Here is a 13244-nt window from a genome sequence, read left to right on the forward strand (position 1 = left end):
GTCACATTCGGAAAAGAATCCGACCTGTGCTGTTCACACTGCCATGAAAAGATCGGATACAGGTCGCATTAAAAAATTCAGAATTGAGTCACTTCAGGCTGCAGTGTGAACGCAGCCTCAGATGCACAAAAGACAAACGGATGCACTGACGCAGGATTATTTTCTAAGTTCATAAAAAGTAAAACTTTAATAGCAGGGAGGGAGAATATTTAGATTTTGGCAGCAATATCTCAACTGATGTCTTCAAGTTTTAAAGCATAAAATTAACAATTGACATAACAGCCAATAATGCAAATTGGAGAGTAGAAGAAGAAGGAAGTGAGAAGAAGTGGCTGGTTTGTCCTCAAGCAGCATAACTCCAGCAGCATAACTACAGAGATATCTAAGAGCAAGAGAAATATACAGAATTATGTTTTAATAAGCCTTTTTTTTTAGTTTTTTGTCATTTTTTTAAATGTCGCTGCTCATTTTCAGGTCAACCTCAGATTTTTTTGCCAACTGTTGAGCTGGAAATCGTCTCGTGGGTCGTTTTCTTTCATACCGTTATCGCCGCCTCTGTTTTGTTACAGAGCAGCTCCGTCTCAAACGTCCCCTGGCTCGTCCCGACAGCAGTTTGTAATTGCATTTTAATAGTCAATTACAGCCAGCCCATCAATCAGTTTCTGCTGTGGACAAGAGGTTTTGATTCACGTTCTTTGGACAAAACAAACGTTTTTTCAGTCGTGTCACATCCAATTAACCCTTGCTGCTTTATCAAAATGAAATTTTTGCATCAACCAGGAAGCTTTGCTGTTGTCAGGATTTAGGACTTTATTTATTCAACAAGTATAAAATAAATGAATGAATTAAAAGTGGTAAAGTTGTGGTAGTTAATTTTTTTATTGGATGCACTTCTTTATGTCAGATCAGAAACAAGCAAATAAAATTTTCTTCTAATCGTTTCATCCGACAAATCACACAAACTTTTAATTTTTTAATATGTTGGGTTTGTTTGACATTTGGTTCTTCTGAGATGCAAAATATGGCTACAAATTGCAAACAAAACACCCTAGAAAGGGAGTTTGATACTCACATTGTGAGGCAGGAGAGAAGAAAGTCTGTAATCAAATATGCTGGGCGAGAAAATAAACAGTAATTAAGTGATGCCAGTTGTTGGGGTTAATTCTTCTAACACCACGTTGGTGTGATGGTTATCATAGCTACTAATGGCTCCCTCCGTTTCGTGACTGAGCTCATACCTGCTGTTTTTCTCTGATTAGAACAGAACCACTGAATCTGAGGTCAGACAGAAGGCAGAATAATCGACATTTTTATGTTTAACATGATTCAAAAAGTCAGGAAGAAAGCTGATATATGCCGAGGACAAATACGCGTCTCCCACAATCGCAGTGTAGAAAGCTACAAAATGCAGCTCTGTAATCCTGTTTTAGACATGGATTCATCTCTTATTTATTGTGTGTTTCAGCAGACGGAGGACGGAGAGGAGGAAGCTCCGCTGGAGACCTCGTCCTCCCTGGAGCTGGAGTTTGTCGACGATCCAAATTTTAAAAACAAGGTCAACTACTCCTCCAGTGCCGTCCAGATTCCTACAGATATATACAAAGGCTGTAAGTTATTCCACTTTTCAGAACACCAGTAATATAATGAAAATGCTTTTTGAGACACAGTAGACGAATATCCTTCAAAAATCTACATCTATATTACATGAGATTATAAAATGTATCATTATAAGTGCACTGTAAAACATTTGAAGATGGTTTAACTTGAAAATGAAAGTCCACCTGCTGCCTTGACAATGTCATTTAACTCAACAACAAATTTGTTTTGGTTTTAACTCGGAAATTAAAGTTCATTAAGTTGATTTAACAACAAGAGACAAGTTTTCTAAACTTTGTTTTTTAAGTTAATTAATCTTTAATTGTGAGTTTTAACTTAATGCTGCAATTTAAACCAAATAGTTATTTCACAATATGCAAGAAAAAAAACAACTGCCTTCATCTCGTTAAAAAGCCACATTTCTATTTTCACTCACGTTATCAAGTTGAAATAACTATTTTACTTTGGAATAATTTAAATTCTTGCTTTCTGATCTGATAATGAATTTTATTAAAAATGAAACTAAATTGTTTAAAACATTTAGTGTGAACAGGACATAGTCCTCACGATTTAAAATAAACATTTGCCTTCATAACATGTAGACTCAGATCAATGTAACGCACTTCCATCTCCGGAGGCAAAAACAAGCCGCTAAGCATTCTGGGAAATAGTTCCCACTCCTGTCTTTTTCATCTTTCAGTTTTTTAAGTGCTAACCTAAAAACTCTAGTTTATTAAACTCTTGGAGGTTTGACAAAATTAATAAAAAGTTAACACAGCTTAAGTTTATCTTTCACAAACTCACATTTAGGTTCAAAACTAAAACTCACTAAATTTATTTGACTTAAAGAGTAGAAGACAGTAGACACAACTAAATGCAGCTCAGATGTTTGACAGTGCATTGTGTGAAAATTCATCATAGTTATTATTACTATCACGAGTTTGTTAAAATGAGCAAAAAGTAGTACGACAGGTTGAAGTTTCTGCAATAAGTTGAACCCAAATTCATAAATGTAATTAGAAAGATTGTTGTTTCTCTTATTACAACACAATAATGGTGGACGAAGCTCAATCCACTGTTTCATGTCAAGACCTTGTAGATGTGTGGAAGAGCTGAGCATAGAAATACAAACCTAGATGGGTATTTTCAGATTCTTTTTTGTTTTGTAAGGTTTTCTGAAAGTGTTTTCATGTTAAATTTGTTATAAAACATGCTCTGTTCTGTATTTTCTGCATTTGTTGTACAAAAATTACTCATCTTTTAGACGTTAAAATGATCACCCAAAAATTGGAAGGCATTTGACATACTTTCTGATAACTCTTGCACAGAAAATCAGAGTTTTTCACAAATATGTTGCTCGGCAAAGATTTTGCAAGACATTGTAGTTTGTGGTCTTGTGGGGTACAAACTACCATTTCCTGTCCAAAGGCATTCAGCCACTGAAACATAAGTGCAATCATAAGTCTGCATAAAAAGTGTGAAGAAAAGTCAACATTTGTGCATCTTTTTAAAGTCCAAATAGAGATGTTGTGATATTACAGATTTAAAAATTGCATGATCTGAAAGGAGTAAATGTCTGCTGTTTGGTCCGCCATGTTGTTTTAGAAGTACAGTTAACGAGCTGCGATGCAAGCAGCATGTCAGTGAAGCGCTGCAGACATTCACTTTAATTAACTAATTAACTGCATAACGACCACTTAAAATCTAACACTTAATTTAGCTTTAATTACTCTATATTTGTCCTCTATGTATGGAATTTAAAGTAGCATTGATTAAATGTTATAGACATTATGACTGTAATAGTCATTAATGGGAACAACTAATGCTTTTCAGTTTTTATATTGTAGCAACTTGATCATGTCATTTTTGACTCTTGTTTTTGTTTTAGGCTCAAATTGTCCTGTCATAAAGCTCATTATCAGCCTCATTTTTTGTTTAATACTGAATGTATATAATGATGAATGCCTGCCGTCTGTTTTTCCGGTGAAACCAAACATCCTCCTGGTCTCTTCAGACATTCAGGTCATGACTGGGTGACACATCCTCTCCACTCTCACTCAGTAACTCAATCTCCTTTGATATCGGTTTGCACTTTTGCACAGTAAAGTGATTTCAGATGACAGATACTCGCTCCCAAACTGATTCGTACTGTATTTTCTGTATTTTTTACTTTTTTTTAGCGCTCATGCTTTTTATCGTAGACCTTGCCCTTCCTGCGCTGCATTCTTCAGCCCTGCAGACATAACACCATCCTTAGTCTGCAGCCGCTAAATGAGCAAAACGCTACACATGTACCCTCTGGGGTTTCCATTGACATGCTTCCTCTGTTATCTACTTCTCTAACCTTTTGGACACTTTCACCCTGACTTAAAAAAAACTAAAAGGAGAAACAGGGACTGAGCAGACATTTCTACTGCAGCGGTTTCTTCCTCTCCATCATTGTCTTACTCTTGACTTTCTTTGTCAAGCAGGCAGTGTATGGCACCTGTCTGTAACAATGCCCTCCAGCTGCGTCTCTCCAGACAAATCTTGTCAGAATTAGACACTCTTGGTTCAGGAGAAGATGTCAAAGGCCAAAACTAACTCACAATAGAGCAATCAAGGCTGTGCATTGTTCCCGGACCCATTTTATGGCAGCTCTGGTTCCCCTGTCTGAGGATGTGAGCCAGAGGATAAAGGGCTCTTGATTGAGCCTGGTGAAATCTAAAGGAGTAGAGTGGCACGGTGCATGGAATTACTTATTTTTTCTCCTCTTCTTCTCTGTGGAAAATGTTTACTATTGATGTTGTTTAGTTAGCTCCCATTGCACGGTCTGCACTGCTCAGATTGCCAACTGCAGATTTGTGCCAATCCAATTATAAGCATGTGTGTTGTGTTATAGTTGTTGATAAAAATGCAATTGAGAATTATTTTAGCCTTGCATGTGCAGAGTCATTCTTTAAGGTCCTTTGTAACCAAATTGCATGTCCCTGGCAAAGTTCTGATCAAACATTTGCATCTTTTCAGAAACTTAGTTTGATGCAAAATTCATCATCTTACTATGATTTTCTTAATTTCCAATTGTGTTTTATGGTAATCAGTTTGCTAATGTTATTTATAAATGAAACAGCTGCAAGGGGAAGGATTTATTACATTTTTTACAGATTGTGTTGTTAAACTAAGCAGAACCTCAAGTTCTCTGTTTGTCCGTATTTACAAGCTGTAAAATATTTGAGGGTTGGATCCTGGATCAGATGTTTTGTTTTCTGCCTCTCAGCTCAGAGCGATGTAAGTTTGTCTGCAGCTTGTAGTTCAGGACACCTGCTCCCCAGATGACAGTACGAGTCTCTTTTCAAGCTGAGTACAACTGAATTTTCAGTCATTTAGAAATTACTTCAATAAAAATTTGGGGCTGTGCATCTGTGATCCTCTTTCTCTGACATGCATTGAGCTGCTTCAACGTTTTCTTTGTGCATTATGTTTGCTAATCTGATTTGAGCTGTTAAATGATTGAAATGCAGACATATTGCGGTAAATTTTGAACATTATTACTGCAGCACGTCTGCATATGAAGTCATGGGAAGTTAGAATATATTTTATAACATACAGATAATGAATTTCTTTTCATTAAAAAAACATTTTAAAATGAAAATTTGATTTTTTTTTGGAGTTACCAACATTGTAAAAACACAGCCCTAATTTCTGGTAGCTGTGATTATCAGAAGTTTACAGTATAAATACAGTAAAATCCATATAAATCAGTATTTTACCATGGATGTGGCTTCTGATGCGAACACCTGGATTTGTATAAAAAGTTTTATTTTTAAGCTTATGTTGATGTGAAATGTGTCTAAGATTAAAATCTTATTTTTACTGAACAATCTTAACTATTCTAAGAAAGGAAGATTTTTAAAGGTAATGTCGTTTTTATGGACCATAAACACATAATGTTGTTCAGATTATATTTTATAAGCTTCTAAGGTACATTTGGCCATTTTGAATAATACTACAAATTTACTTTACTACACTGTAAAGGTTTACAGTGTAGTAAAGTCTGGATTTAAATCCAACTGGAAGCTGAAACATGGTTTTAAACAAGCTGTTCATGCTCAAACTTTTTATTTATTTATTATTTTTTTGCAGAACAATTCTGCACAAAAGAGACAGCTGACTTATTTTTGATAGAGTTAAAGTTTCCTTAAATCAGTCAAACCAATCATGACTTGGTAAAAAAATAATTCATTTGTTTCATGCTTTCTGTCTGCTGGACATCAGAAAGTCCACATGCAGTATTTTGATTGATAAATATGTAACAAAAACCTCAGATGTAAACAGCTTGTGTTAGATTTTTGTTGGTGAAATATTTGTATTCATTAATTCATTCACACAAAGAGTCTATGCTGGTGCCTGTCTCTGTTTCCCTCATGGCAGATCTGAACAAGGTGCATGTGCTCAGGATCTGTTCATCTATTTGAGGTTAGCAACCGTTCCTGCAAGCTAACTTTTAAAGAATTGGACAAATCCAAGGCTGTGAAGCTCACCGCTCTTCATCCCTGTTGGCCTTTGGTAGCCTGCGGCTGAATTAGCGTCCACTGCTGTAACCTCTGAAATCCAGCAGTTCAAGGTTCATTAGGCTGGACTCACTCATGCAGACCCCACATTTTGACTAAAAACGATGTGACATAAAATTAATTAATATCTCTATTTGCATGAGGCTCTTAAGTTCAGTTGATTATTTTCGATAGCTTTGTCTGAAAGTATCAAAGCAAGCTGCAGAATCGGCGTAATATTTTTAAACCCAAACGGCTTTAACAGGAGCTGTGTCGGCTGGTAGAAGAGGATTATTTTCTGTCATGCTTGGCTCTACGTCCAGCCTGCAGGCTGCCTTGGAGAGCATGTCTGGGGAAACTAATGTGGGCAGATTGTTGTCCTCTGGGTGCTGATGGGTCCAGATCTACAATAAATCTGTGGGTTTAGTATTATCAGAAGACGGGCAGAGCGAGTGGGCAGACTCGGTCCTCAGGGAGACGCTGGAGGAAAGGCAGGGGAAGTTAAAGCTAAAAATGTGGAGCATAAAGTACAGTATAATGCAAACAGCTGATGTTTGTTTTTAGGTTATCTGGAGAATTCCCCCAAAACAGCATTTTCACGTTAAAGTAGATATTCATGAATAAATTGAAGAGCTGCGACAAAACAAAAGGTTAGATGTCGGAGAAGAAGAGGAGACTCTTCAATAAAATAAAAGAGGTGGAAAAAAATCTCTCTTAATAGCAGTCTTTCAGCGGCTCAATGAGGCGTCGTGTGCGTTTTGGTTTGATGTGTCTGCTAGGCCCCATGTCCGTTTATTGAGATTGAGCAGGTCCCTTAAGCGCAGTAATGAACCATTTTATAATTCATTATCCCTCTACTGATCTCTGCTGCAAAGTCTGCAAACTTCCTAATTAGCTCAGGTCAAACATTTGTGCAGTTTACTTCTAATTATCTTTGCCGATTACAAAGCGGGCACCGCCACAGACGGATAAACTGATGTGGGCACAGTTCTCTTGGAAAAACGGGTTTTATTCTCTCAAAGCAAGTTCCTAAAGTTGGAAATAACTGCAGAGGAGGAAATTTGAGAAGATGAGCTCAATAATATGCCTCTTTGTGAAAAAATATTTGTCACGTTTCTGTCAGTTCATTGTTAAATTTTAAACCCAAGACCCCAAGGTGTAAAAGACAATCCTACTAAATGCTAGGAGTGTGCATATAAAACCTTTGTTTGTACAGAAACACATATAAAAGCCCTGCATATTGACATGTCAGGGAATTTTAGATTTTAAACCAGAGGATTTAATGCAGATTAAAATTATAAAACAGCCTTTTACTCACTGTAGCTCAGATTCTGACTTATCATTACTACCAAGCCGCTTTGAATGAAGTTACTAATTTAGTGTTTACAGATAATTTTTAGTATTTTATCACTCATTCTGTCACAAATTTATATCTGATATCCATACGCTGCCACACAAACTATTAACCAGATGCAGAGTGCAGTTTTTTTGTTTTTACTTCAAATTAAGAGTTTTGAGCCATTTGTATTTATCATCGTATTAATTTACACTTACCTCACCAAAGTTGCATTTTCTTGAGAAAAAAATTAATTTTAATATTGCAAGACTTTGTCCCATACCAGCCGGTTATTTATTTTGTCTACAGCGAGCCTTTGTTCACCGCAAAAACACAAAATCTTTGGTCTAGTTTGCAGTGCAAATATCTTAGTGAACTTGAAATAAGACAAAACTAATTTACAACTAACTTTTCAGCAAGAAATATTAATATTATTAATACTATTTCACTTGCAAGGCATTTTCCTCATGTTATAAGCTGAGCCATGGCAGTCTGAGTTTTCTATTGGAGAAAAAAACTTCCAAACAGTTTTCTTTATCTTCTTTTAACTGTGAAAAATTTAGCAGAATATAATTTGTTGCTGTAAACAGCTGATTGACTGCTCACTGGGGAACTGGGGTAATCACACTTGATGCCTTATTGAAATGGAGAAAAAGTCTTTCCTAGCCTTCACATCCAAACAAAATGGGTTTAAATTGATGGAACCTCATAAAATAAAATGTTGACTTTTCCAGTTATGGGTTTGAAATCGTAAACCACAATTTGCAACCATAATTTAAAGTTATTTACAAACATTTTAGCACTTGGCTGCAGCTACATTGTCGTACAACAGCGACGTATTGTTATTACTGCATGTAAATAAAAGGCTATGCATCAAATCAAACCAAATCTAAGATGAGATCAGCATGGAAACGTCTAAACTCCAAGCAAAATCAAACTCATAATGACGCAAACGACAACAAAAAATGTTCCATTCAGCCCCTTAAAGTTGCTGCTTGTTGAAATGTTGCTTTTATGTTGCTGCAGCTCTGTCTGCTTTGCGGCTGCCTCCCAGCAAAGAAGCTTCAGAATAAAAAGTAACAATTTGGGGCACCTCTGGAGGAAGATCATATGCAGCGCGTGAAGACACGGAGTGCAAGAGATGCAGCAGATAAAGTCAACAGAGGGCTGAGATGTGTGAAGTTTTAAAAACAAAGAGAAAAAGATGCATCAGGTTATTTATGATTCAGACTTTTACAATTTATCTGGTTTAAAGTGAATCTTAAAAAATAGCAACATTTCAGACATGCAGGTTTGTCCACAACAAAATATGTTTGCTAGTTCTTGTTATTACTTACTTAATAAATGTCCCCTTAATATTTTATTAAAGTTCTTCCTTCTTCACCCAAAAACAGTTTACGGATTGGGCACAGCCAAATAAATACGTGTAGCTTTTGTCAGCCAGTGAGTACATCTGTATGTGTGTTTCCATTTGTACAAATGTAGTCGCTTTTCATTTCAACACATCGCCTCCAGCAGAGGAAGCTTCACTGTCAACCAGCTCACACCATGTTGGAGATCAACTCAGTCCCTCTCAACATCAAACCAGATTTAAATGTAGGGGGAAAAAAGCAAAAGTAATTTGTGAAAAAAGAAAAGAAAAAGTGAGGAAAAGGGATTTAAAGTAAAACCAAAAGACTGTCTGAAACCCGCGGGCTGCATCTCTTTCATTCCTGACTTTACTGACTCTCTCTCTCTCTCTCTCTCTCTCTCTCTCTCTCTCTCTCTCTTTCTCTCTCTCTCTCTCTCTCTGCCCTGCACCCATCCCAGCCCTATAGTGTGTGCCCAGTGAAGGGGCACTATCATTTACCCTCACTCTAATTAGAACAGTCAGCACGGCAAACTCTTCTTCACTCACCACCAGGCTCACAAATTACATTTTCTGTGTTTGTTATTTACTGCTGTGGTTTTAATTGGAAAAACGACTTTGAGTTGCACTCAGGAGGTCTCCTGTCTGTTTCTCTCTGAATTATCGCACTTCCTCTGCAGATTTGGCTTTTGTTTGCCCACCATCGGAGGATGAGATTAATGTTTACAAAATCTGAAATTGTTAATAACAAGCACACTATTTGGGGGAAAAGGTGTGTTCACCAGAAAATATTAGTCAGATAGAAAAATTGGGACATAATGTATAATAAATTATGTTTTTGTACGATTTGCATCTTTAAGGTTTTACATAAAACCTTAAGCAGAGTCACAACTACATTTTAAATACTTATGGGCATTTTATTTGGATTTTGAGTGGCAGAACAACTTGAATTTGTGCAAAACTGATATGCTTTTTAACAGTTTTTTACTAATAAAAATCTGAACAATGTGGTTTGCATTTATATGCAGCTGCCTTGAAGTGATTCCCCTAAAAAGTCCAGTTCAATCGATCAAAACTAATTAGTGAATAGAGTCCCTATGTGTGAATTTAAATCCTCCAGTCCAGCTGTGGAGACTCAGAGGTTTGTTACAGAGCATTATTGAACCAGCAGTAACCTAAAGACAAAGGTATTTAACAAAGGTATTTAAATTTCATTAACTTTTCCAATCTGATCTTTGGATTTAGTGGCAAGAAGAATCCAGTTGATCTAATGGTACGTTCACATCAAACGCGTTTTGAGCGTCAGCCGCGTTTGGTTTACATTCAGACGCCTTGTGGAGGCACGTTGAGGCGCATTTTGTGCGTCTAGCGCAGTGCGATTCGGAGCGTTTTTAGCGTTTGATGCATCTGACGCTGGAATTGGAAAATCTGAGCTTTTTCCACTCGGTACTGAGCATCAACCAGAGAGACTCTGCTATGTGATGTAGCGGTGCATTTTCCGACGTGATCTCATAAAAAAAAACAAAAAAAAAACTGTGGACTACAGAGGCAGAAATAGAAAGGAGGATCAGCAAGGAAGTAGGAATGTTGAGTTATAACTTTTACTGTTTGAAAATATTTCCCTACATTTGAGCTATCCAAATCCGTCCAGCAAAAACGTTTAATCGCGTTAAACAAGCACTAAATAAATGTTAAATGAACGTATTTATTTGGATGAAATATGCTGGAGATGCTGTAATCGTTTGAGTTTCCTCTTAAATCCCGTATAGAGCGATTTTGACAAGACTGGCGCATCTAGAGCAAAATGTCAAGAGTCGGACTTCAAAGTGCACACGTCGAACTTGAAGCGTCGGACGCGGTTTGATGGGCAAAATGCATTTGGTGTGAATGCACTATTAGAGTTAGAATGGCCCAGTCAAAGTCCAGACACACATCCAAACTGAGTCTCTAATTTTTATTTGTAAAAAACTGAAAACCATCATGCATTCTTTCTTCCTGCTTTCTATCTATTCTCCAAAAATGTCTGTGAAATACTTTGAAATGTATTGTTGCATTGTGACAAATTGGGGTAAAGATCAAAAGGTGTAAATACTTTTTTCAAAGTCATATTTTTTGTTATGACTTCAGGTTTTAGCTTAGAGAAAGTTTTCTCCAGTTAGTAAATACCCAGTGCAACAAATTCACCTTACTACACAATGTGTTGACAAAAGGATATTTCTAAGGCTAAAAATAATTTAAGTAGCTGCTTTACAGTTTGACAGTTTTGTGAACTTTAAAGAATAAAAACTGGAATTTGGATTATTCTCTACATTTTGTGTCTCCTCATAACAAAGCCATAAAAAAACTTTTTCTCTCTCTGAAGACTGGGGGGGGGGGATCTGTGCGTTCGAATGTGTGAGATGCTGCCAGTTCCTGTTGCTGCCGTTTTCCCTCCGCGGGATGAAAGGCTTTAAGGTTGAGGCTCTTTTAACACTCAGCCATGCTCAAAATCAGGCCTGAAGGAAAGAAGAGGAGACAGGAAGGAAACAGGAGAACAGCAGGAGAGAGATGGAGAATGAACTGTGCTGACAATACGGCGGGGAAGAGAAGAAAGGTGATACATGCAGCAGAAGCAGAGGTGCCCCTGCGTAGTGGTTTTTGAACTGTGGAGGAAGTTATTGGTACATCAGGCTGCTGGTTTGTTTTTATTTGGAGTCTGTGAGGTCTTCAGAATAAACAGCAGCATCTGATCCCTGCTGCTCAGAAACACACATCGCTGTGGGAAAAAATCTGCAGCTCAGAGGCGCAAACAGAAATATGGAAAATAACGTAACAGTCAATCAAGACGAGTGAATATAGACAAAATCAGAGTAAGGTTAACAGGATTTTTTTTTTAATAGAGCAGTGGTGTATTATCTGAGCATATAATGCTTTGAATTTCAGATATAAAGCGTCTCCTGTGGAGAGCAAGCTGAATGAGTGCAGCACAGCTTTTCTACTTGGACAGTAGCAGAGCTACCGTCAGATGATTTAGATTATGTAATTAAGAAAAAAAAGAAAGGCTTAAAGGGTTTTATTTAATTTGAAATTTAAATATGAATATAAAACATACAAAGTGTGAAAAGAACCTTCCATTGTAAGCGCAGACCAGTTTCCCATTCACTGGCAAAGTAAATTGGCCCCAATCTTTTCAAAAGGAACAAACTTGAATGTGAATAAGATTATTTTCTATTCAGTCATTGCAAGAACATTGGTTGGACCAAAGCTTATCCAAGTTGGAGTCAGGACCCGACTTTGTTGGTCATATGAGGCGATCAGGTGTCCAGTTTTCTTCTTAAATCCACTTGATTATAAAGTATTAACTTTAACATCTGGATTGGATAAATGCAGCTCAAAACTTAAACTATTAGATTTGAGAATATTGCATTTAAAACAAATGCACTTAATAACAAAATCTTAGCTTATAATCTTTTAGCACAGACAAACTTTTAGCACATTTAGATAAATGTGCTAAAAGTTGTGTGAACATTGTAGTCATCAGATTATAAGGTCTTGGACTGAAATCTATAAACCTAATGATTTTTTTAAAATGATTGTTATTTGTATTTATTGACACAAGAATAAGAAACAGCCACAAACTGAGATGATGACTGGGCTGCTCATGTTTAATTACCTTCTTGCTTTTCTTTGTTTTATCAGCTAAATAATTGTTTTGTTCATAATTAAGGAAGAAAATCATCTCAAATCTTGTGGTCTATACTGAAATCCACATTTTTCCAACCAATTGAGTTTGAAAAGACGTGGCATTTACAAAAAGAGAGCAAAATAACTATAATTGCAAAGTGGAATGTTGATTAGTAATTTTAGTTAATTAAATTCAGTCTTTGTCAGCAGCATTGTGTTGGTGATCACTTGCAGACAAAAGGCTGAAAAGTTTAACAATTAAGCAGAGCTGCATCGAGTTGCAGAGGTTGAAGACATGAAGTAAAATTAATCGAGCCGTACTCCAGTGAAAGTAATCGTCCTCTGTAATAAATATGAAGTATGTTAGCTACTGAAATGTAAGATATCAATCTTGTTGTTTACTGTAAATTTAGTGTTTATCAGCTGATGTTACCTTCAAATAATTAAAGGGATACGGCGCACTTATACACCACTCTGCTTTTCAAAATCATTTTGTTTATGTTTGCTACTCCTGTAAGGTTGAAATCAATAGCAATAACAACACTAATTACTAACAATGCTAATAACAGTAGCAGTCTTACACACATAATGTCAAATGTCAAATTTATTTACATAGCATTTTAAAAACAGGTTAAAACTTCACCAGATATAAATAAGCAAAGAAAAAATAAAACATTGCAACAGAAAAGTTACAGGTGAGAAAAAGCATGGGGGGGGGGGGGGGGGGGGGGGCTCATTTGGAACCATTCCTAGGGCCCTGAAAAAGTTTGGG

At 36.6% G+C, this 13244-nt stretch overlaps 1 protein-coding gene across 4 annotated transcripts in view; it reads left to right on the forward strand.

Annotated features, from left to right (window-relative positions):
- The window catches only part of LOC106959036 (voltage-dependent calcium channel subunit alpha-2/delta-2-like), a 210323-nt gene that overhangs the window by 151076 nt on the left and 46003 nt on the right, over positions 1-13244 (forward strand). For 2 of the 4 annotated variants that reach the window (XM_015051294.1, XM_015051296.1), the window contains one exon: positions 1466-1607. In XM_015051294.1, coding sequence (XP_014906780.1) covers positions 1466-1607 — 142 coding nt within the window. The remainder of the gene's footprint in view (positions 1-1465; positions 1608-13244) is intronic. The other 2 variants (XM_015051295.1, XM_015051297.1) reach the window with 1 other exon arrangement.

This window comes from Poecilia latipinna, unplaced genomic scaffold (assembly GCF_001443285.1).
Source record: "Poecilia latipinna isolate Pla-1442-1.1 unplaced genomic scaffold, P_latipinna-1.0 Scaffold1039, whole genome shotgun sequence".
NCBI classification, from domain to species: Eukaryota; Metazoa; Chordata; class Actinopteri; order Cyprinodontiformes; family Poeciliidae; genus Poecilia; species Poecilia latipinna.